This window comes from Lagopus leucura, unplaced genomic scaffold, assembly GCF_019238085.1.
Source record: "Lagopus leucura isolate 7727_CA_CO unplaced genomic scaffold, USGS_WTPT01 Super-Scaffold_100057, whole genome shotgun sequence".
NCBI classification, from domain to species: domain Eukaryota; kingdom Metazoa; phylum Chordata; class Aves; order Galliformes; family Phasianidae; genus Lagopus; species Lagopus leucura.
This window is the reverse complement of record NW_024962303.1, coordinates 261,243-285,175: the sequence shown is the minus strand read 5'-3', so window position 1 is coordinate 285,175 and position 23,933 is coordinate 261,243. Positions and strand designations below refer to the sequence as shown.

At 53.6% G+C, this 23,933-nt stretch overlaps 2 protein-coding genes across 5 annotated transcripts; one reads left to right on the top strand and one right to left on the bottom strand.

Annotated features, from left to right (window-relative positions):
- The first annotated feature begins 348 nt into the window (after window positions 1-348).
- APLN (apelin) lies at window positions 349-1,687 on the top strand. Its single transcript, XM_042886477.1, has 3 exons — window positions 349-544; window positions 1,036-1,207; window positions 1,283-1,687. The coding sequence occupies exons 1-2, from the start codon at window positions 349-351 to the stop codon at window positions 1,200-1,202; spliced, it is 363 nt and encodes a 120-aa protein (XP_042742411.1). The 3' UTR covers window positions 1,203-1,207; window positions 1,283-1,687.
- Window positions 1,688-3,728: 2,041 nt separating this feature from the next.
- Window positions 3,729-23,518, bottom strand: OCRL (OCRL inositol polyphosphate-5-phosphatase). Of its 4 annotated transcripts, none has more exons than XM_042886388.1 (23): window positions 23,319-23,518; window positions 23,005-23,084; window positions 22,301-22,339; window positions 21,566-21,676; window positions 21,394-21,489; window positions 20,946-21,066; window positions 20,696-20,857; window positions 20,029-20,130; window positions 19,476-19,590; window positions 17,862-17,978; window positions 17,524-17,711; window positions 16,041-16,152; window positions 14,843-14,952; window positions 13,764-13,899; window positions 13,135-13,245; window positions 12,597-12,762; window positions 12,171-12,406; window positions 8,767-8,790; window positions 6,777-6,896; window positions 6,465-6,549; window positions 5,879-6,006; window positions 5,080-5,191; window positions 3,729-4,986 (listed from the first exon to the last, which is right to left on the bottom strand). In XM_042886388.1, exons 1-23 carry the CDS (start codon window positions 23,516-23,518, stop codon window positions 4,862-4,864), a joined length of 2,796 nt encoding a protein of 931 aa, XP_042742322.1. In that variant the 3' UTR covers window positions 3,729-4,861. The 4 variants fall into 4 exon arrangements, with proteins under 4 accessions (XP_042742322.1, XP_042742325.1, XP_042742323.1 ...); XM_042886391.1 differs by having other exon boundaries at window positions 21,566-21,673; window positions 23,319-23,402; XM_042886389.1 differs by lacking the exons at window positions 8,767-8,790; window positions 23,319-23,518 and having other exon boundaries at window positions 21,566-21,673; window positions 23,005-23,051.
- Window positions 23,519-23,933: the final 415 nt, after the last annotated feature.

The window sequence follows — 23,933 nt, the reverse complement described above, 5'->3', positions numbered from 1 at the left end:
TCAGACAGCGCGACCCCGTCGGGCCGCCACGACTCCTCACTCAGTGGTTTGGCACCGGCACCCCCAGCTCCCCCCGGCTTCCACCCCCGGCCGCACTGCGGGCTGATGCGGGGGGCGTGGGGGGGGGGGGGAGGGTGGGCTCAGAGCTCTTTGCCGACCTCAGTCATTCTGAAGTCCCTCCCTTTGCTCCCCGGCAGATCGCGGGGCCGACCCTCCCCACGAGCATCCTCGGCGCTCCCCGCGTCCCTTCGGATGCCACCCCCTGGGCACCCCGGGGGGCTGCAGCGCTGAGAGGGCGGAGCGGGGCGGGGCGAGCTGCGGACCCCCCTCCCCCGTACCGGCGGCCACATGACCGGGCGGGAGCGGGGCCGGGCCGGGTTCTCACCGCCTACAAATGCGGCGATCCCGGAGCGGGGCCACCGCCTCCTGCGTGTCCGTGTCCTCGCGTGTCTGTGTCCCCGCGCAGGGCGGAGCATGGCGGCGCGCCGCTGGCTGCTGGCGCTGCTGCTGCTCTTCTGCCTCGCGCTGAGCGCCGCGTCCGCGGGTGAGTGCGGGGCTGAGAGCCGTGCGGGGTCGGGGAGGGCGGGGGGAGGCAGAGCCGTCGATCCCCGGGAGTGGGGGGGGGGAGAGGACAAAGCGCTTTTCACGGTGGCAACAAACCGCGGACTGTCCCGAAGGCAGGGAGGCCGAACGACGGCCGGGAGCCGCCTGTGCCACCGGGTGCCGGGGGGCGGCCGCGCCGTCTCTGGTGCCATCCACGTGCTGGAGGTACCGGAGCATCTCCGCCGTCACCCCGAGCTGTGTGGCTCCGCGGTGGGGGGCTGAGATCGAAGCCTGATCGGGGTTTTGCCGTGCCCTGTGGTGACAGCGGTGGCACCGTGCAGGTGACCCGGCCATCTGGCTGCAGGAAGCGCTCGCTCTCTGGGCGCGTGGCTCCTGCCGGGAGGGTGATTGAGGAGATGCTGCCCAGCTCCTGGAGCATCCCCACCCCACGGGTGGGCAGGGCATCCGCTCACGCTGCTCTGCCATCCCCAGGGCCTCTGGGAGCGGGGCTGGACGGGATGGATCCTGAGGACGGCCTCATCCGAACGCTGGTGCGGCCACGGGGTGCGCGGCGTGGGAACGTGCGGCGGCCAGGAGGGTGGAGGAGGCTCCGCCGTCCCCGGCCACGGCTGTCCCATAAGGGCCCCATGCCCTTCTGATGGAGGTGAGTGACGTGGAGGGGACACGCGTGGCGCTGCCCACAGCTCGCTCATCCTGACGGCCTTTGCTCTCCTTGCAGGACCGCCGCCAGCGCTCCAAGGATGCATCCCCACTGCCTGCTCTGCTCGTCCCTGAGCCGGCATCACCTCCCTGCAGCTGTCCCTGGTGGCTCTGGCACCGTGTTCTCTCAGTGCCCCGTGCCCCGATCCTGGTGTGCCGGGTCCAGGGGCTCTGCGTAAAGCACTTTGTCTGGCGGAGGAGCTCTCCGTGGGGCCCTGCCCCATCCCCTCCTGGAGGGGTCTATTTATTCCTGTGATGCTGACCCCGTGTGAGCTGCCCTGTGGGGTTCCCACCCCCTGGGGCTCCGCAGGAAGCACTGATGTACCCTAAAAGGGCCGCAGCGGTGCCGGGCCCTGCTGGTCACCGCGTCTGTCACGTCTGTAAAGAATTGTTCTGTGTAAATACATCTTTATTATAAAGAGCTATGATGACAGTAAGCACTTGTGGTGATGGTGTGGTGGGAGACTGAATGAAGGGCTGGGGGATGTTCTGCAGCCTGTGGGGCTGGGGTGCTCTGTGGCCTGAGTAGGGACGCATCCCATCACTGCTCCCATGGTGCTGATTTTGGTATCAGTGCTGTGACAGCAGCCAGGCTGGGGTCTCATGCATCTCTTTAGCCAGAAGTGGTTTGTAACTCAGGGTGTGAGCACCACGATGCTGATGTTGCCGTGGTTACCGGCTGCTGGGTGCAGCACCCGTGTCTGGGGTTGGGCTGCCTGGTCCTGGGCACCTCTGGTTGCTGCCATCCTCTGGTGGCCGCTGGACACCCAGCCTGCCTCAGCCCTGCACCGTGTGCTCTAGGTCCCTTCGTCCCCCCGTCTGCTGTCCCTATTCCCAGTCTGTGCTCCTGGTGTCCTCCTCCCTGCCATCTCTATTCTTGGTGTCCCTATTCCTGGTGTCCCTGTCTCTGGTATCCACGTCCCTGGTGATCCTATTGCTGATGTCCCTGACAGCCCTGCCCTTGCCGTTCCACTTCCCAGTGTCCCTGTCGCCGTGGGTCCTGGTAGGCAAGCAGCTGCAGGCACCTCTCCCTGGTGTCCCTCCAGGCCCACGCAGGAGGGTGGCAGCTTGGGGCTCAGCAAGCAAATCTTACACTTGGATGGGGGCTGAGCTGTGCAAAGGGACGGGACCACCCCAGAAATCTCCAAGCCAGGGCAGTGCAGTGCATGCGGGGCTCCCGAGGCCTCCATCCCCTGCAGGAGGGGTGCAGGAGGGAGAGTGAGGAGGGCACAGTGGTGGGGGTCCCACAGGCAACACAGGGCTGCAGCACTGGAGGGGAGGGGTTAATGGGGCTGTGGAAGAGCGGAAAGTCTGCAGCTGCGGGGCTGCAAGCAGGGGCCTGGGGGAAGCGGGGCTGGGCCCAGCTGGCCTCCATGAGCTCATCCTCGGGGACCGGGAGGGATGCACTCCTGGCCACGTGCCAGCGCGATCCCGACACGCCGCATGCCTGCGCCCGCCCTGCAGAGACGCGGCTGGGTTCTTCCCTTCTGCAGGGTTTGAAGGCTGCAGCGCCGCTGGGTACCTCAGTACGGGGGTTAGGATGCGCTGCCCCCACCCAGTGGCCTCGTGGCTGCCCTGGAAGGGGGAGGCCGGGGAGGTCCCCCCGGTTGGGCCGTGGCCAGCGGTGCTGGAGGAAAAGGCTCCTGGGCCAGGAGACCGAAGGAATCTCTGGCTTTTCCTGGCCTGGCTGGCTGCCCGCGGGCAGGTGGGGGCTGCTGGGCTGCACCGCTCTCCCCGTGCTGTGTGCTGTGCCAACACTGTGCCGTGCCAGCCGTTCACCTGCTGCAGGAGGGCTGAGAGGGTGGGTGCACGAGGGTGGCACCCGAGTGCCTGGCTGTGTGTGGGGTCCTGTCAGCACAGTGATAACTGGGTGCCAGAAAGCCCAACAGGGACATGCAGATGCCACCAACTGCGCTGCTCCCACTGCACAGACATCACCGCTAGGAGCACGGGCTGTACTCAATCCCCAAACTTTGCAGGGCTCAGAGCTGTGTGCTGCCAGCTCCCAAGGAGCCGCACAGCCTCGAGGACACGCAGGCCAGGCCTCATTCTGTCCCTGGGGATCCACGGGGCTTCGCGCCCTCTCTGGCATTTCCGCCGGCAGTGGCAGGAATGCGGCGGCCGTAGGAACAATGCGGCACCTTGCGCCCATCCTCTCCGTGACGAGGTCGGGAGCAGCTGCCTGGGCTCAGCCCCGCGCTCAAGGAGCAGGCAGGATGCAGATGGAGATGACACCGGTCGCAGTTTCCTGCGGCAGGATGAGGCCAGCTTTCTCCAGCTCTGCTCCAGATGCTGAGCCAGGAGCGCTGGGGGGCTCAGTGCTGTGCCCGCTCCCCATCGCCTGACGTGGCATCGGGGCCATGGCTGGTAGCAGCACTTGGCACAGCTCTGTGCCACGGGATGCTGCAGCCCCTGTGATGGGACGGGCAGCAGGCTTGGTCTGAGCCCCAGCCTGGCCAAAGCACTGCTCGCACAACTGAGGTTTATTTGGAACAGACAGATTTCCAATAAATTATGTAATTTAAAAATTAAAAACAAAAACAAAAAAACTACAATAAGAGCCTCAAGGTCCTGGATCCTTGGCTGCAGGGGAACACAGGCAGTGAGATGTGGTTGGGTTCGTGGGTCTCAGGCTGAACATTGGCACCCACAGCTCCCAGTGCAGGCAGGGCTCAGCGTAGTGTTTGAGCAGGGTCAGGCTCCCCCCTTTCCAGCCCCCCAGCACCAGAGGCCCCCAGCTCCTTTCCTGCTACACTTGAGGCCCATTCTCACCCCTCACCCTCTCCCCCTCAGGACAGACAGGAAGGCACCCAACATTGCCCGCACCCCCAGCTTCCTCAGGCAGGGTCGGGGTCCAGGAGCTGGGTCCTGCTCTGTGCCATGCCTCAGAGAAACCATGTGCAGCCCACAGTGCTGCTTGATGCAGGCTCCTCCACCCAGCCACCAGCACCACTGGCTCACAAGGAAGCCAGGGCACAAGGGAACAGAGAGGGGAGAGCAGGCAGCGCTCTGGTGCCAGAAACCCAGGGGCCACAGCAGGGGCCAGGAATGACAAAGCCTTACCCACAGACAGGGAAGCAGGAAAGAGGATACTGCACTAATGGAGGGAAGGGAGGAGGCCACGCGCCCAGATAACCCTCCTGGCACAGTTCTTTCATAGCACAGTGACGGTGTGTTGGGTTGAATCTGCTGCATGGCCGAGGGTGGCACGTGCCCAACACCTGTAACAGCACAGAGCTCCCACCAGCACCGCAGGGACAACAGCACCAGCAGTCTCCACCCTTCCCTGCAACGACTCCAGGGGGTGACAAGGAGAGAGAAGCGCGGTGCAGGGAAGTGGTGGCACTAAGGAATGGCTGCTGGCAGCGTGCTCAGCTATCAGCAGATCCAGCCGGATCCGGGGGAGAAAGCAGGAAGCTCCCGTCATGGATGGCAGTGCAATGAGTGAGCAGGTCCTCTGCAGTGTGGGGTACAGCAGCGGGAAGGAGGGCACAACGCTTCCCTCGCAACTGTAAACACGGCACTTGGAGTAGCTTAGAGCCTTCTGCCCTTCAGGAGCCACCAGCGGCACGGGGCCCAGTTTGGCAAGAGGCAGGAGTCACTCCTCATCCCCGGCAAGCAAGAAACCATAGAGGAAGTTGATGGCACGCTGGCGGTCCTGCTGGGTCTGCTTGGTCATCAGATTGGGGGGAGGCCGCAGGAGGAGGCTGGTGAACAAGGTGGCTGCAGAGGCAAAGTTACAGATCAGGAACGGAGACCTGAGAGGTGCCAAGAAGGGGATGTGCTCCAGGGAGAAGGCAGAGATGACAGCCTTACCGATCATGGTAGCACTGACATTGTTGTCTTCAGAGTATTTGAGCAGCTCTCGGAGGAACGAAATCAGGTACCGAAACACACTGCGATGGCAGCGAGGCAGCTGAGAAATCACCTGCAAACAAAACAGACACGGCGCACCTTGCTCCAGCCAGGCCGAGCTGTGCAGGTCTGGACTGCAGGCAGGCAGCATTCCCCTTCTGCTGCACAACCAGTGAGCCACCAGCTGCAACCCATGGCTGATGGCACCGCTTCAGCTCCTGCCTAACTCTCCCTCTAGGAGAACCACACCACCAGGTAAAACCTGACACTGCCCTGAGGCTCCTTCCCTCTCATCTTCTGCTGGGATCCAGTTGCGTGCAGCAGCACGAGGACCAGGATGAGAGGCTTCCTGAGGCCAGCTCTGAAACATGCCTGATTTCTTCCTCTGCCTGAGGACATTCCTAGCTTTGCTCGTGGCCCCAACAGCTGCTTCTAGGAGTTGCTCAGTCACAGTCCTTAGAGGAAGCACAGGAACGGTGGTGCTCTGCAGGTGCTTAAGCCCTTGAGACCAGGGGAGGCTGTTTCAATCCCTGGGGCCACTCCGCATGCGCTCAGGGTGACACTGTGCACACTGGGGGTCTCTTTGGAAGCCCCCAGCTCCCCTGGGATGGCAGCGACAGCCTTCTGACAGGAGAGCACACCCAGCTCACTGCACTCACGCCATGAACTCCCCAGAGCACACCTCCCAAAGCTCCACGCCAGCCCATAGGAACACAGTGAGCCCCAGCACCGAGCCAGAGCAGCAGGGAAGTCTCCTCACCTGTCGGCAGAGCCGGCTGTCATGAGAACAGTCGAGGCACCTCTGATACAGCTCATAGCAGATCACCGGCTCTGGCAGAGCCTCCAGGAAGATGAGGAGTGCTTCAGCCACAGAGTGGTTGCTGCCCGCTGGGCAGAGGCAGTCAAGGGACACACAGAGCTGATGGATCACCCCCCTGCCTCTCTGCTTTCCTGTCTGCTCAGCTGCTGCTTCCTCCCTGCAGGCTGCACCGGAGCCCTGCCTAACTAATTGCTCCCCAACACCACAGCCTTCCCTCTCTGCTCTCCCCCAACCACACAAAATGCTGTTACATGCACCTTGCACTGCGTTTGCCCACCCCTGAGACCCTCTGTTCCAGCAGCCCCTTCCCCAGGCCACGTTCCCCAGAACCCAACTGCCAGTTCCTGCTCTCGGCACAGCCTCACAGCAGCTTCCCTGCAGCTGTACTAGCCAGAGGGCACCTCTGGGTGCAGAGCAGAGCCAGACCTCCCAATGGGATCCTACCACAAAAGCTCTCCCAAGGGAGATTTCACAGCAGAACTGAGATCCAGCAGGCTCCTGGGAATGCCATGTGCAGCAAGGATACGGATTGTCTCAGGGATACTGGTGTCCAGGCAGTCAATGATCTGCTGCAGCTCCTCTTGCATGCCTGGAGTCTGAAACAGATCCTCCTGCCAAAGACAGTGGTGTCAGCACAGAGATGAGAAAAAGTCACCTTCCTCATGGAAGCTGAGGCACACAGTGAGGGCAGGGTGAGAACTGGTACCCAGGCAGCACCTCAAGCAGAGGAGAAAAGCTTTATAAACACCAAACTGGAGCTAATCTGCAGGTGCTGTGATGAACCGAGTCACCAAGCTCTCAAAAGCTTCCCACTGCAGGCAGAAGCCCTCTTCCTCACCTGGTGGCAAGCATGCTTGTACAGGTGGTCCACCAAGAGCCAGATCTCCTTTGGCATCTGCAGTGGCATCTCGCTTGCATCCTCACTGTTCAGGAAGCCGATCTGCAGCACAGACTTCTCCTGGTGGCAAAGAGCACACAAGGTTACAGGGAAACTCCAGTCTCTCCAGAAGGGTCTTGGTAAAGAAAGCCTGGAGGAGGGAAGCAGCAGAACCCAGGACTCACCTGGTCCACCTCCTGCAGCACAGAGACATCAGAACCCTGCCCCACTCCCTCCCACCACCCCACACAACAACCTGCTGGCCGTCACGAACCAGCAGATGACAGTCCCCAGAGCCAGCAGCTCTCAGAGGACAAGATGACCTGTCCAAGCCATCGTTCCCACCATCATCAGAGGATCAGAGCATAATGAGTCCTGCTGGTGCATTAGCTTCCATGTTTTAGTTTAAGCCCAGCTGCTCTCTGGATGTCCAGTCAAGGACGTGTCTTTACTGGCTCCGGTGTACTCTGATGACAAGTGACTCTCAAACAGCTCAGTTTTCTGAAGTGTTTCCTGATTTTCCTAAAGAAAGGCGCCTGCTGAACACAGGCTACACTGACACCACTCTCATGTTTTCCTGCTGTACTCACGCGAGGCTGCTGAGGAGCTCAACTGCTTACAAATCTCCATACACCCATCTTTAACAAGATTTTCTTGCTTCATTTTATTCTCACTTTATGATTGCTCGTGATCCTGTGTGCTCACAAGGAAATACCACACGCTGCTCTCCCAAAGCACAATCAGCAAAACCAGCCAGAAGAGACCAACACAAGCAGGAACGCATCTGAAGGACACCAGCAGAGGAGCACCACAAGCCCAACATAAAGCACTTCATTTTTGCTGCTAGCTTCCACGACAACTTTGATCTCTGTCCCTGTGCAGTGCACACAATCACCCACGGCCAATTTGGGCTGGGTTTGCATGGCCCTGATTCGAGCCCCAGCAACACAGGCACTAGCCACCTTTGACACACAGCACAGCACAGGTTTGCCCCGCACACCATTCGGTTTCGCCCTGCTGGGTCATGGCTGCACACCTACCTCACCCATCCAAGCACACACAGGGAAGCTTCAGAAGCAGTTAAGCAAGCACATTACTCACTACTTCCTTTTAAGAGAAAAAAGGCAAGAGCTGTGGACCTTCCTTGAGAGCTAAAGGCTCTTCACCAAAGAAGTCCCCACTGCAGGGCATCGTAGCGCTGGGGCCGAGCAGCAGAGCAGCCCACGCTCTGCCAGGCTGCCCTCCCGAGCGCTGCAGAGCCCTCCCCAGCTGCTGGAGCACAGGCACAGGAGGCTCGGGCTGTCCTTGAGCATCGGCTGGGCACCGAGCGCCCTCTCCTGCCGTGTGCGAGGAACAGAAGGCATCTCCGCCTCCTCTCCGCAGGAAGCAAGATGCTCTGCAAAAGGATGCTCCCAGGAGGCACCCAAATCCTCCCTTCCCTGCTGCTAGGAAGGAGTGGCAGCTCAAGCTGCCGCTGGAGGAAGCAGAGGAACATCTGCCTCCTGCAGGAGGGCACGTCAAGATGGAAAGGACAGAAGATTGCAGTCGATTAGTTCAGCCCTTTCCCCACATCTGGTAAGGCTGCTGTGGTGAATCCATCTGGTACGTGTGGTCAGAGCTAATTCACACGTGTGACAGCTCGCCAGTCTTTGCCGGAAGCATTCACCACTGCTGCCTGGATCAGGAGGTGCTTTGGTTGGTTGGTTTTGCCCATAGCATATTTGGTGAGGTTTAAGCAGCTCAGTCGGGCTGGCCCCATCTTTCTGTGGGGTCACTTTGTGCTCCTATGTGCTCTCTTCTATTCTGGGCCCACGGCTGAGCTAAGAGGCTTTGCTGGAAAAAGCACTCCCTCTGCTCCCACCTCCCCTCCCCTCTTCAGCAGAAAACCAACTCTCATCCTTTACAAACAAGTCACCAAGAAGCAGACTTTCCCAGCAATTGATTGCGTTACCTTTTCTAAGAAGCTGTCTTCTCCCTGAGAGCAGTGGGAAAGAGAGGAAAAAGTATCATTAAGAGAGAGAACGTGATCTCAAATTAAGCAGACACACAGTAGGCATTAGGAGAACCCACCGAACGGCAGCTCCTTCACACGTCTTGCTGACATGGCCAAAGCTAAACCTACAGGGGGAGATTTGCCTGTCAGTTAGCAGAAATCCTGCTCACATGATGCACGGCTTCACCAGGATTTCTGCAAACTCCTCAAAGCAGCCTGGCAGCAGCGCTGCTCACTGCTGAGCCACAGGCAGATGAGAAATCTCTGCCAGCAAGAAGTTCCCTTTTTTGAATCTGCCCTGTTGGAAATAGATGTCCCTGTATTATTTCAGCCATCCTGCCCTGCGACCAGGCCAGAGAGAAAACAGACACCAGGCTAAATCTGTATTTCTGAGTGTGTGGCAGCTGTGGAGCTAGCAGGCCCCCTAAGCAGCTTTGTGTACAGTCAGGGAAACGAGTGTTTGTGCTCAAAACCCCAGGCTGCTCGTCTGTCTCAACCTAATAGCATTAGCACACTGCACTGAGGAGCATGCCAAAGCCCCTCCAGGCTGCATGTCCAATCCCTCAGCCAATGCTGAAGCAGTGTCTGCTTGACAGTGCCATGCTGGCTGGCTGCTTAAGACACTGCTCAGCGAAGAGCATGAGAGGAAGCAAGCTAAATTTTGGCAGATCGACCTCTCAGGTTAGGAGCAAGCAAACAATTCAAGGGCTGAGCAAGACACAAAGCTACAGCAGCCAAGGTGCAGGACATGCCTGGGGGGAGCAGCCCCTTTGCTCCCCTGTCACCTGTGCTGCGCCTGCTTCCTTTGGAGGCTCGCTGTGTTCGAACACAACTGGGACAGGGCAGCCCCTGCAGAGAGCACTTGGCTCCAAAGATGAAACAGCACAGGTTCTTCTTCCAAGGCACCGGGGGAGCGACTGCAGTCACAGGCTCAGGACAGCAGAGCCACACTGCACAGAAGCATGGCTTCTTTGGTGGGTGGGTGAGGCATGGCAAAGGCCTCACTGCCACCTCCTTGCCTGCCTGTCCTGCTCCTTGCCTCTCCTTCCTGGGCCATTCAGCACCATTGGCTCCATGATAATAACACACACCCGAGAAAGACTTTTCAAGAGGCTTCTTAAAGCCTACAGTAGGACCCCAAGATAAAAAAAAAAAAAGAGATGAAGAGAGGTTAATACTGAAATTCCAAAAGCAGGATGCTCAGGTGGCTGCAGCTTCTGCTGAGAAAAGCAGGAGAATCATTTCCAAACACTCCCACCTGCACTTTGCTATCCTGCACCAGACTGCTCTCACACCCTCACTGAGCTCCAAATCTCCCAAATTCCAAATCAGTTTTGCCAGGCCAAGAAAAATGCTTGATGCAGTGAAGCCCTCACACCATGTAAGTGCAATAGACAGCATGCTTCATATACAGACACACTGCCTGCTTTGCATGGTCTCAACATTTGCTAAATAGGTGTAACTGCAGCAGAACAGCCCTGGGCTGTGCAGGGTTAACACACTCACTGCTCTCCCTTGTAGAAAGCGCTCGTCTTTTCCTGTCTCCAGGAATTTCTCAACTCACAGGTATGATCAAAGACAGCAGGCCTGAAATAGCTCTAACGTGACACTAGCTTTATAATCCAAGTGACTACACTTGGCTTTGGGCTGTGACACATTTTATTCCTTCAGCCTGCTTTCCAAGTTCCAGCTGAAGTACTGCAGTCAAAGTGACCTCACTGACTGAAGAGACTGCTGCTCTCCCACAGATACTGGGACAGAGTGCTCTCATGTTTTGCTCTTCTCTGGTTGTTTTGCTTCCTGTACTTCTCTACGTTTCTCTGAGTAACACAAGAAAGAAATCTGGAGGTAATGGAAGCTGAAGAGGTTTCAAAGAACAGATTACTCAGACAGAAAAGCAATAGTGTGCATCCAAGAGGACAGAAAGGCCAGGCCTGATTCCTATCCATCAAGCAAGCAGTCAGCAGTGAGCACTGAGAAGCTAAGGAAGTCACCAAGACTGACAAAATGCTCCAAGTCTGACACATTTCTAAAACAAGGAGGATGATAAACAGCTGAATCCTGAACAGCCTGAGGAGCTTGAGGCCTGCATTAGTTGCTAGAATTGAGGAGGCAAAAAACCTACAAACCTGAATCTTGCCACCTGGATTCTTCTTAGCCTAATCTTGTGATTACAAAAAACGTAATTGTAGTGTAACAAGTGGTCTTTCTGCATGTTGGGCCAATGAGAAAAGTGGATGTTTACTAGAAAGGGAGGGAACTGGAAGAGTCAGCAAGGGTAGGGCAGCTACTAAAGGGAAGAGAAAGGAGCTTAAGCCAGCAGGAGTGGAAGCTGTCAGATCTACAGATGTGAGTAAGCAGCAGCTCATCAGACAAAGAAATGAATGGAAGGACAAGACTGTAAAGTATGAGAAGAGAGGACAGCTGTAACACATCAGAGAGACCGAAAGAACTGGCCTAACTGTTCATGTGAACAGAACACAAATGGCCTTCCTGCCTGAACAGGAATGGGTAAGGGGACTAAAACTCAGCAACTGTGAAACTGTGTCAAAGCGAGGCCAGGAAAGGCCATAGGAAAACAGGAATGAAAGCAGGCTGAAAACAAGAATGAATGCCCCCAAAACAGGATGGAAACCCAGAAACAGCCACAAGGTACCAAAAAGGCAAAAGATGATGAGGGCACAAACATCTTGTAGGCATAAAAGTGGTTTTGGAAGTATGTATATTAACATACTAGGGACCGGTGAAATTTGGAGTTAAGAGTTATCTCTGCACTGCAGAAGAGCTTGCTCACAGTGGTTAGTGTGACAGGAAGTGACTGGAGAGGCTGCAGGACCGGCCATTTGCTGAGCTGTAGCCATCAGCATACTGAACAGCACCAAGTTCCTTTCTTTGGTCCCACTCCTGCCTGTTCCTCTCCATAAGCAATGCAAATACCACAGCAGCCCAGAAGGAAATGGATCCTGTAGCCCTCCACGCCATCTCAGAAGAGAGTATTTCAGTCACACTGCTTATGGCACCTCAGTGCCACTCAATCTGAGCATGCCAGCACCAACAGGCAGCAATGCACACACAGGGAGATGGGATCACTGCTCTGTCTCAACGCCATGGAGTGTTTAGTCAAAGAAACTGCAGATAAAATACGGGCTACCAAAAGGCATTGGTGGTGGAAGGAAATCACAAACAACAATCTCACACTCTGGAAGAAGTAAATCAGCTTAGAGGCAGCACAGCTGACCCAAGCAGAAGGCATTACTCCTGCTTTTAGAAGGGAATATGTTCTCTCCCTGCTAAGAGAACCGCAGGGTAAATACAACATGCCCACTGACAGCAGCCTGTGCTCCAGGAATAATGCTGCTTACCAGGTCAATGAGTTTGGTGACTGGAACTTCCCGGATGGGTTGTCTCATTCGGCACAGGGCCTCCAGGGAGGTGCCAAAGCAGCTGGGCAGGTAGCTGCCACTGATGGTGAGGAAATAGTCCTTCCCTCTGTCCAAGTGAAGGACGAGAATATCCTCAATTTTATCCTCGCCTGAGTTCAGCAGGGTTACGGAGTCCTTACTGACATACACGTCCAAGGAGATGTCCACGCTCTCATCTGCAACAAGCAGCAGCTCTCATCAACAGAGACACACTCCTCACAGTGACAAAGAGAGACACAGCAGGGACAATGGCCACAAAACAGAGCAGACAAACAAGGATGATGGTGGGAAGGGAAAGAAGGGAAGGACTGAGCAGAGATGGGATGCCAATCTGCACCAACGTGCTACGACAGCAGCAAAACTCACTTGGCTCCAGGTAACCTCCACAAGGCTCAGCCCGAAGCCAGGGCTTACAGTACTGCTTGTCACTGAGCTTTGGGATGAAGGAGAAGTGACAGGGAACCTGTCCATTGTTGGTTATCTGGAACTTCTGCTTCTGCAGCTGTCGGAACTTCACGTTCTCAAAGTGAAACTGCAATGAGAGCAGAGGACACAGATCACATTAGTGGCAATCACAGAACACACAGACAGTCACCCTTCCATCATGGCAACCCACGAGCCCACACAATGCAGAACTTCTAAGGGAAGATCTGTCATGAAGACAAGGGAATCACAGAATCACAGAATTGTAGGGGTTGGAAGGGACCTCCAGAGATCATCAAGTCCAACCCCCCTGCCAAAGCAGGTTCCCTACACCAGGTGACGGTGAGAAGATGTTCCTTCTAATCCTTCTGATCACACAGTAACAGACAAATTTCCTACAATTCAGTTTGGTGAATCAAATCTAGCACTTCTGAAGCTGACGTGTTTGGGAAGTGGGCAGCGATTTGGATTTCATCCTCACTTCTCTCCTGCTCAGCTCCAGCGAAGGAAGAAAGTCATTCTCCATTCTGTCCATCATGCGGACGATATCTTCAAACACCTTCCGGTATCTCTGCTCATCCACAACCTTTACCTGTGGAAAATCAGAAAATGCCCAGCTAAGCTTCTGATCAGCTTCACAAGAACTCTTTTGGGAGTGTTTCTGGGCAACGGGTCACACTGCTGGGGGTGATCTCTGTAGGACAGCAGTAACATCTCGCAGCACTACTCATCGCTCTTCAGGCTATAGCCCAGAAGATAAGCAGCATTAAAGCAGCCAGCAAGACTGCTTTCCTCCCTGTTACATACCTACATCTGCAGGGTAAAGGACAGCAAACACTGCAGCACTTTGCTGTAACACTGCCCCGGCACTACACACCTGGGCTACACAGCAGCCACATGAAGACCACAGCTGCCATTTGCTCTGCAGAGGCTGGCACGGCTGCCAAGTAGCAGCACCCCCTACCAAGTGGTGTGACACACTTCACTTTTTCTTTTCTCTGTCCTCTTGTCACAGCGTTCACAGCTGTGCCTTGGCTACAAGACCACCTCCTGAAGGAATGAGAGACAACACAGATGTCCTGCTCTTCCACAGAAGAAAGGAGGCCTTACCCCAATGTGGAAAAGCGCGCTGACTGGCTTGTGGTCACTGGTCTTCAGGTCCATATGGCTGCGATAGTGGAGCTGGTTGATATTCCCACCCCTCCAGAGGATTCTGTCACACCACGCTGGCACACGACACTTCCCACTACAAGGAAACTCAGCTTAACAAGGGAATCCAACAGTTCTAACCAACGTCCAAAGCTGTTCCTCTTCCTGGCCAGGCAGCTCCCCCCACCCCTACCACCAATGAGCACAGCAGCAGTGATGGAATGAACTCCCACACTTCCCATGGCTGGGATGTTATGGGATTTCTTCTGCTTTCTTCCCCTTCCCTCTACGGTAGCTAAAATCCCTTCCAGCATCAGGAAACTATGACCACAAACAGCACTGTTTCCACAGTCTGAGTCCACGTGCAGCAGGTCCCAAACTGCTCTAGTTTCTTCTGCTGCCCTTCTGCACATTATTGCTTGATCCACCACCCACCGTTTCCATTAGGAAAAGCCTACTCAGCTATTACTATTATGTTACAAAGTCTGAATCCTGGGTTTTCCTTCTCCAGATTAACTGCAGCGTTGGTTCATAAACACAAGCAGAGTAAAATCTGATTGCTGTATGGTTCAGAACACCTTGAGAGTTTCTCAAGTCACAGCAAGTTTCTGCAGCTGATACACAAACGTCCATGGGAGGCACGAAGCAGACAGCAACAGGAGGAACCCCTGCTGCTATGCCAAGGTAGCCATCCCTGGGGGTGTGCAAGTCAGGGGACAGCATGACTCACAGAGAGCATTTCTTCCTCTCCAGCTCCTTTTATGCTGTTTGTCTCTGATAGCAATAAAAACCCTTCCAGTGCACAGGCATCTGTGAGCTCAGTTTACCTCCCTTCATGTATTGAAATCACAACAACTGAGGGTCAAGGCACACGTTTGCTCAGTGTGCACAGGATATGCCTATTCAAAGTGGTAGGGAAAACAAAGGAGCACAACTTGCCTGTGCCCTCTAGCCACCAAAGTAACACTGAGAGGCATTTCTACCTTTAAGAAGCAGGAAATCACCTTTTGCAAGAAAATGTCAATTAGCAACAAGTTTACCTGGAATCCCAGCGATCTGTTTTAGAGTCATATTTATATGTGGGGATGAACTTAATCTCTCCCTCAATGAAATCTGCAAATGCTTTCTTATGAATACGTTGGATGTTCAGCTAGAAGCAGAAAAAGGTCATTTTCCGAAATCAAACCAAAACAAAAAGCCAGATGAACAAAAACAAACCCCAAACCAAACCGCCCCAAACACCCCCCCCCCCCCCAGCAGAGTCAGAGAACAGAACTGCAGACAGAGCAACTGCAACTTGTGAGCACGGGATTTACCAGAGACATCCCCAAAACTGCCTCTCAGATGTTACACCTTCAGCAAAGGTCGAGACTCAACACACAGTGGGGTGTTTTCCAAACAGACTGAGCACAACCAGGCACAGTGCTGCTCACCAAACCACGCAGAGAAATATTAATTGTTCCACTTGTGCTAAATGCCTTCATCAGTTTTCAGGCTTAAGCATCCCCATCATTAATATTTCACTGTCATTTGCTTATCAAAAGCATCCAGAACTGTGCTCAGATGACAACCTGACACTGCCTCCCTTTCCTCTTTTACTCTGCTGCAAAGCTTCCCAGATTTGGTCCTCACAAAAAATCTAAGCTGCAGTTGTTTGCTGCCTGAAGCTCTGTAGTACAGCACAAATGATCTACAGAACAGAAACAATCAGATTTACTGTTAAACTGTGGGTCAGAGACGCCACTACATTCATTCACATTTCAGAGGTACAATCCTTCATCTTAAAGACACATCTGGTGCTGTCTTGCATTCCAGCACGCTGCAAAGAAACACTAAGTGGGGAAGACCACAGCACAGAATTTAGGTCAAACTGTGAGCTGCCAAGTCATGGTCTCTAAATCAATACCTTTTCCAGGACACTTGACTACAGCAGCTGTTGTTGCTGTTACAAACTCCCGTGTTCCAGCTTACAGCATGTCCTTACAAGAAAAATCTTCCAGCGAGACTCAAAGACACTTCCATAGCAATTGCCTGAGTCACAGCTAAGCCCAGCATTGCCTACAAGCTGGTTTGGTTCAGGGGGCTGATGTCACCAAGACACTCAGAGCTCTGTCTATGCTCTAGCATCACTGCCTACAGGCACTTATTGCAGAGAGCCTGCCAGCTCCTCCCAAAGCACAACGTGAGCCAAGATGACTTCACACAAGTATGGAGCAAACAAAGGTGGAGTTCACTGACCTGGTCGTACATCAACAACTTCTGAAGCTCGTTCTTACTGATAAGGCTTTTCACTTCGTTGGCATCAGGGATACAAAGCCTGTAGTTCAAGTCTCCTAGCCAGATGACAACACTGAAAACAAACACGGAAAAGAAGAGGCAGCAGTCAGTATTGTAAACCACACAGGGAAGAAGGGGTGGATAGAATTGGCTGCTGGTGATTAACACTGAAACACACAGAAGACAACAGAGACCTGGAAGACTGAACTTGAAAGTAGAAATTTCTAGTGGCATCTGTCCCAGCCCTCCTGTTGGTCCTTTACAGCATCTCCTTTGGAACCTCACATGAGACTGAAGACTCGGTTTAATGAGAAACATTAAGAGTTTGCCTCAGGCTGAAAATAGCCTTGAGACCCCCACCAAATCTCAAACAAAGCAAAACCCACGTGTCCCACCAAGGCTTCGAATCCTCCCAAGCTACACAAAGTCCACCTGGCACTCAGACTCCTCCTGCATACAGAATGTGACAACCACAGAACTCTCTCCTGCTTGCTGACCAGTTACATGGGCTTACCTACATGCATCTGCACGCTTGCAGCCTGTGTCATCCCAGGTTTTACCAGCTGGTTTCCCACTGCCTTTCTTTCAGCTCAGAACCCCACCTTATCACCTACCCAGCACACACTGGCTGATTTGCAAAAGCATGGGTATGCTCCCTTTAATCTTATGATCTCTAGAACGTTTCTATCTCATCAGTACCTGTTCTTACTCTGCTCCTCTCTGGGTTTCCAAACAGACCTACATCCTGCTGATATTCTCTCTTTAGCCCATAAAGGTTTCATTCCAAGATTAAAATCTAACCCTTCCTTTAGTACCAAAGCTCTTCCTGCTTATAACCAAACCTCAACTTTTCCATTAGAGAATTATCAAGGACAATCTAACGCGTGACATTTTTAATGGCTTAATAATTAACTACAGAACTATCGTTAGTTTGTAGCAGGTTTATGAAAGGTTAATTTATATGCTTTGCTGTACACGTGATGGGGCTTGGTTTGGATCATACAGCACCATAACAACAACAAAAAATCAAGCAATGCCTGTATGCCACCTCACTGTAAACGCTCATTAAACACAAGAAGTCTAAAAAGCACAAACTCTGCCCATCCTGCTATCCCTTTTCTTCCCATATCCACACTCCACTTACCACCACAATGCAACCCACCACATTCTCGAGCCCTGTAATGCTCAGCCACTGACTCACAAATGCTGTTTGAAATGAGAGCATTATATGTGAGGAAAATGCCATTACAGAGTGCCTGAGTGACTGCAGAGAAAGGTGACCTGGCAGCTTGGCTGCAGGTGCTACAGCGCACCAGGTGCCTTGGCATTTTTAATTACACTGTTAATTAAGTCAAAAAACAGAGCAAAACCTCTCGTTGCTGTGATTTTGGCTCGATCTCTATTATTTAACACCGCTTCGAGAAAGGAAGGCAGCCAAACTCACTCGTGTTTCATGATGTTGTGCTGAGGTAGGGTCCCATCAGGGGTGACAAAGCTCATCCGGGCACAGATGTCCTTGTAGTCCTGATTGCGGCGCTCAAAGTCCTCCACGTGAGCGGCCAGGTGGGAGTTGACAATGCAGAAGGTGGTGTTGTGGAACACGAAGCGCACCGCCACGCCGCCCTTGTTGCCCTGGGCAGGACAGGTACCAGAGGATAGAGGAGATCACACACACAGGGCACCAGGGAGAACACAGGGATGGCACGGAGATGAGAACAGGATCGGACTGTGCCATTTCTTGCGTGGGTACATGGAAGCAATAGACTGGCCTTGGTGACTCACCATCTTTCCGATGATTCCGGTGCCCACAGACTCTGTCACCACCTCCCTGATGTTGCTCAGCTGATCCTTCCTAGCGAACACAAGCAGCATCATCCCAACCAAACGGACCATTTGCACCTGCAAAGATAAAAGCAATCCTAAATTTCCAGAAGGGCAGTGCCCAGTTTGCCTGCTCTGTGCTCTGCCTGACATCTCCGTCCCTCTCAGTCCCTCATTATGTTTTGTACTCAATCCACGCTTGCAACAGCACCCAAGGATTCTCCTGTCCCAAAGTTAGCTTCTGGAAGACGACCCATCATCTCCCAACAGCCATCAGCAGTGCTGAGCTTACCACATTTCCCACTGTGGTGTTTCCCCACAAACATTGCTGTCTTGCAAGGTAACAGAAACTTCACAAATGCACAGCAGTTTTTTTTTCTCTGATGCAAAGAGTTTCTTTCTGGAGCCAAGAAGTTCTTCCCAGCTGCAGAGCTAAACTCACAGGTGTTAACACAGTGCTGATGTGCACACCCCAGCAGGGATCACAGGTCTGCCAATGATTCTCTGGGCACTTTGTGACCCACAGCCTCCCTGAACCCTCCAAACACACCCTGCATCATCATCTTGAAAGCCAATGCTGAGGCCTTCAGCCTGAGCACAGCCTGCATGCTCACTTGAGAGGCATTAAGATGTGCTGGGATTAAGCTTAGTGAAAGAAGAAGCTGAAACCACAGAAATAAATGGGAAGAGCCAGAAAACTCAGCACTCTCCACAGGAGTGACATTTGCCTGCAACCACAAAGGCTTATCTATGGTGTCAGTCACTGCTCTCTGCCTGCAGACAAACCCTCCCCCCCTTGCAGAGTGGAAGAAGTTTGCCTGCGCTACTCATGTAACACAAAGGCAGAAGCACATCAGCCCCTCTGCAGTTCCCATCGTGATCCCTGGCTCCTTCACCACAAACTTCAGTTCAGTGAGGTATTCCATTCTCCTGCTGTTACCTACAACCCACGGCTCTGAGCTCAACCCAGAACAAGCAGCACAGGGGTGTGACAGCGAACACACGGCCAACAAGGAGGGGAAAGCAGCTCATGCAAAACAGTTTCCTATAGAGAGATGAAAAACAATGGCTTGTTTCAAAGCAAGCAGAGCGAGGAGCAGGTGCCACAACTGAAGCAATTCTGCCTCAAGGTAGCAGCCTGCAGAACATTCCTCCTCACAAATTATTCCATTCCTTCAGGGAGAAACTATTCATTTCGTTTAACAGCTCAAGACACACCTTGTTTCTGTACAATGGTGAGAAAGTAACACAGAGAAGGAACTTGAACCTGCTGCTATGGTTTTATTGAGCATATTAATTTCTTGAAATCTGCCTCTTATTTTATAGCTGCTTTCATCTCTATCTTTACTAATTTCTGCTTCAAAGTGCAACATTCCCCTACAACAGCAGGATGAGTAGACCTTCCAGACTCAGTTCAGCACATCTGACACACAGACTGATAGACACATGCTAAGCAACAGCCTTCATTCCTCCAGTCTGCTTTGTGGGTCAAGTGAGAAAAGGGGAAACCCATTCCTATGCTCTTTCCAGTAATTCCAACCCTGACAAGCCCCCGTACCACCCAACAGAACTCACTTTCTTATACTTAGCCTGAGGGTGCAGGGACCTCTCCACAGCAGCCAGCCATTCCTGCTCCTTTGCAGAATCAAAGTAGAAAAAAGCCTCCGTGCTGAGGTCCAGCTCCTGGAATCTAAAACCAAGCCAACTTAGCAGAAGTGGAATGTGCTACAGATCACTCTCTTGCTACAGGAAGGTCCAACGTGAAACCTCCATGAATATCTCTTCTTGGTAGAAAAACCTCATTCTCTCTTCCTAAAGCAGCAGCAGTGCCTCTGAGACACTACTGCAATACAGCCCAGGAAACTCCTCTCTGCTGGAAGTATGACTTCTGATTGAGGACAGCCAGGGAGCTCTGCAGACACCTCAAGTAAAATCTCTCTTCTGCTACACCACAGTAAACCCTCGTTTAACTTGATAGCCCACCTCAACCAAAGGGCAATTCTCCTTTAGACATAGCTCAGCTTTGTGGAACCTCTGAGAGCACGACAGGAGCTTCAGATAAGCACAGTACACCAGTACCAAGCACAAACCTGGCACCATAAGCAAATACAAGGCAATTGCTTCTCACCCAATGCAGTAGAAGTCGGGAGGCTCTGTGTCACATGCCAGCCAGGGTTCCAAGCCACTGTCTGGAGACTGCCCATTCACATTCCACGTTCCCACAAAAAATCTACAATACAAAAGCAGTTGAACTGTAAGAAAACACAATAACCAGTGCACCAGCCCAGTATTTCCAGTGCACACAGAACAGCATCCAGGCTGGGAGAAGGGAACACACGAGCAATCCGTGCACAGGGTAATGCCAACTATGGGGTAACTGAAAATATTCCTTAGCTTGGCTCATCTTCAGTGACACCAATTTTGCAGAATGCTACAAAAACAAAGACATTTTACTGGGGCCAGCAAACATCTGGCTCTGTTAAAATCACGTTGTGTGGGATGATGCTAAGGCTGTGCTGTGGGACAGCTCCCTTTTTCCTCCTTCTGCCAATTGCTTTCAGTCTTACTTGAAGGTCCAGAGATCTGACACTCATAAAGAAAATGACGCAAAAGGAGAAGCTGTACTGCAGACATTTCTTTCCCTTTCAGTCTGCACAAATCCCTGTTTAGCCACCCAAGCTGGCAACGCATCAGCAGCTGCCAGATTTCAAACCTGGCCTGGATTGGAGCTCACTGAAGGGGTTACAAAGTCCTGTCACTCTCTCTGCGCGGTGTTGCCTGGTCACAGCTCTAACCTGAAGTTCTCAAGGTTGACATATTCCTTCTCTCTCTTTCCAAGCACGTGTTTGATGAGGCCTTCTCTTTGTCCTGACTGGTTGCTGGGTAAAAACATTTTGCGCATGGTGTCGGTTACTTTTGGCTGGTCTCTTGATGGCCCTTCTCTCTCTCGGTGAAACCTCAGAAGGAAGCAAGAGCAGAATTAAAACTGGTCCTGCTGTCGAGGAAGAGAAGGAAAAAAGGGAAGAGATTCACCATGCTACTTACTGCCTACTTGGAGGCACAGGAGGAGGTGGGGGTTCCCGGCGAGAGCCTGCTTGGTGGTTTTGCATGTTTCTCTTCTTCTCTAGGCTTAGAGCATTGAAGTCATCCTCAAACCCCAGAGCTCCTGTAAAGAAAAAGCCAAGCACAATTTAATGCAGCTCAGAACAAAGAAAGGAAGGAACGTAGCTCCTCGGGAATTGAAAGAGCAAGTGATAACAGCAATACACCAGCTCTGATAACACAGAGAGTGAGGGACAGGGTCAAGGCAAAACAGAACTTAACAAGGCACTGAGAGGAGCCAGCTCAGATGATGAAGATGTTTTGTTTTGCATGGGATATGGTGAGCAAAGGAAATGGGTCAGAAGGCAGTGTCGAATGCAGCATCCTTGCCACCAAGGGCCCAGTTCTGCACACACCACAGAGAGTGCAAAGGTGACAGCCACTTCAATACCTGGAGAAGAGGCCTGCAATAGACTTGGGAGGTTTTTCTCCATCTGATGCCAGCTGTCTGAGTCCTTATGTCCAGGCAGAGAGTCCTTTAACTGAGCTGGAAACAGAGTGAGCCCTATCAGATACTGCTGGTGGCCTGAGGGTTTCAGGATTACAGTGACAGCTCTGCTTACCTTCCTGTATGCTCTGCACTTCTGCGAGGAACCCCAGGCAATGCTCCTCATCAGGGATTTCAAAGAGCCTCTCAGCTGTCTTGTCACCTTGTATCCGGATCTTGCAGCCTGCTTCAGACATAAACACAAACTCACAGTCAAACCTGCCTGACAGATGTTACACCCTCAGAGCCAGTAGAATTACTACATATCCTCTGAGCTCTGCAAGGGAAGGCAACATCCAGCTACTCCTTCCGATGGCAATGTGCACCTAACCAAGTTTCACAGCACTTCAGAGCTTATCCCACTTGGGATAGCACCAGTCACATTTTCCTGTTTTTAGGAAACCTTTTCCCCACTGCTACCTCACAGAGAAGAGCTCTAAAAGTAGTAAGAAAGCACTGAAAGGGAAAGCAGAATGAGTGAGTAGGGAGAGTTGTCATATGCATGGTATTAAAGGCAGATAGTAACCAGGGGTCAGGTCAAAGAAATGGAAGGGAAATGAGAATGGTTCTGAAGCCAATTCAGGGCCTTGAGAAGAGATTTAAGAAGTTAAAGTTTAACCAATTGCCAACACTTTTATTTGGACAACCGGATGCCTATAAGAGCCAGAAAACATTTGACAAAATACAACTCCAGCCTGGTCCAACAACACTACGTACAGAGGCAAGTAAAAGCAGCACTCATCAGCACCCAAAACAGGGCAGTTTCCTGGAAGGAGCTTAACACACAACTGTCCATAGTTATAAAACTTACTGTTTGTAGCTATATCAATCAGCAGAGTTTCTTCTGCCTCTGGAAGAGAAAAGAAAAAGCACTGAGACTTCACCTTGAACACCGTGGGAAGCACACAGTCAAAAAAGCACATTGCCTGCTTCTAGCCACAGGAGTCCTAGGAAAGGAAGAAACCTCTCTGCTACTAATACCAGCTCCAGCAGAAAGAACGGCACATGTGGACGGCTCGGACAATCAGAATGTCACAGAGGAGACTGCTAACATTCAGAGCTCTCACATATCTGGACAGGCACAGGGCCTTTGTGAAACACCAGTCTGGCAATGAACCCGAGAGCTTATCTTACACAGCAGAAATGATGGCCAGAACTACACCAAATTACACAGAAGGTTATAAACTAAAATAAACAAGCATTTCCCCAAAGGGCATCCACTGCTATTTAAGTTCCTCCTAGACAACACCTCGAGTTATTTCCTACTCCACGTGCAGCTCTTTGGAGCTGGCAGCTTAGGGAGCTTTTGAACGGTCCCTGCAGGTTTGCTGAGACAAGGCGGCCCCACTCAGGTGTGGAAGGCACAGGAGCCCATAAACCGCAAGTTTTACTTCTGGTGGAAGCACGCAGTCTACACAGAGGCTGAGGTCAAGAAAAACCACGAAATTCCGTTTTTGCCAGCGAACGGCAGTGGATTCCGGCTGCCACGAGAGAGCCCGCTGCAGGAGGCCGTACCTTGCACGCACTTAAAGCGGCCGTTGATGGGAATGTAATCCGGCTCCGAGTTTTCTCTCTCTTGTGAGTGGATAAGGACCCTGCAGACAGAGCGAAGCCGTGTAAAATCGCCGGGCCGGCTCCTTCCCGGACGCACGGCCGATAGCGCAGCAATGAGCGCTGCCGGGAGCAGCACCGCCACCGCCCGAGGGACGCCGTCCTGCCCCGGCCAGCCCTGCACACCGGACAGGACAGACAGACACCGACAGACAACAGGACGGCTCGGCTCGGCTCGGCTCGGTCCCAGTCCCGCCCCGCCGCCGCCCCGCACTCACCCGTATCGGCCGCCCCGCTGGGCCAAGCTCAGCGCGCACGGCTCCCGTCGCCCCGCCCGCACCTCAGCTCCGAGCAGACCCCGCGCCGCCGCCTGCCCTCCCCGCCGGCACCGCCCCCCGCCCGGCCGGCCCCTCCCCGCCGGCCCCGGGCGACTCCCGGTGCGTTCGGCGAGGCCCCAGGCCGCGGCGGGCGGCTCCATGGCGGCGGCGGCGCCTCCGTCTCCCGGCGACCCCGCGCCGCCCCTCCGGCGGAGAGCGGCGCTCCGAGCAACATCGCCCCCTTGCGGCAGGAGGACCGCTCGGCGCGCACCGCGGGGAGCTTTCGGGCCCCGGCCCCGCCCCCGGGCGCTGATTGGCCGAGCGCGGCTCTCCTGTGCGGGGCAGGGCGGGAAGGGTCAGGTTTGAAACGCGGGGCGGCGGCGCGGCGTCATGGCGGACAGCGAGGAGGAGCGGTACCGGCGGTGAGCGCGGGGAGGGGCTGCAGGGGGCGGGGAGCGAGGGCGATGGGGACTGAGGGGGTTACTGGGACTGGAGAACTGGAAGTTATAGGGGCCTGTAGGGCCCAGAGGTCTGGGGAGCATTAAAAAGAGCGTGGCCAAGGAGGTCGAGGGAGGT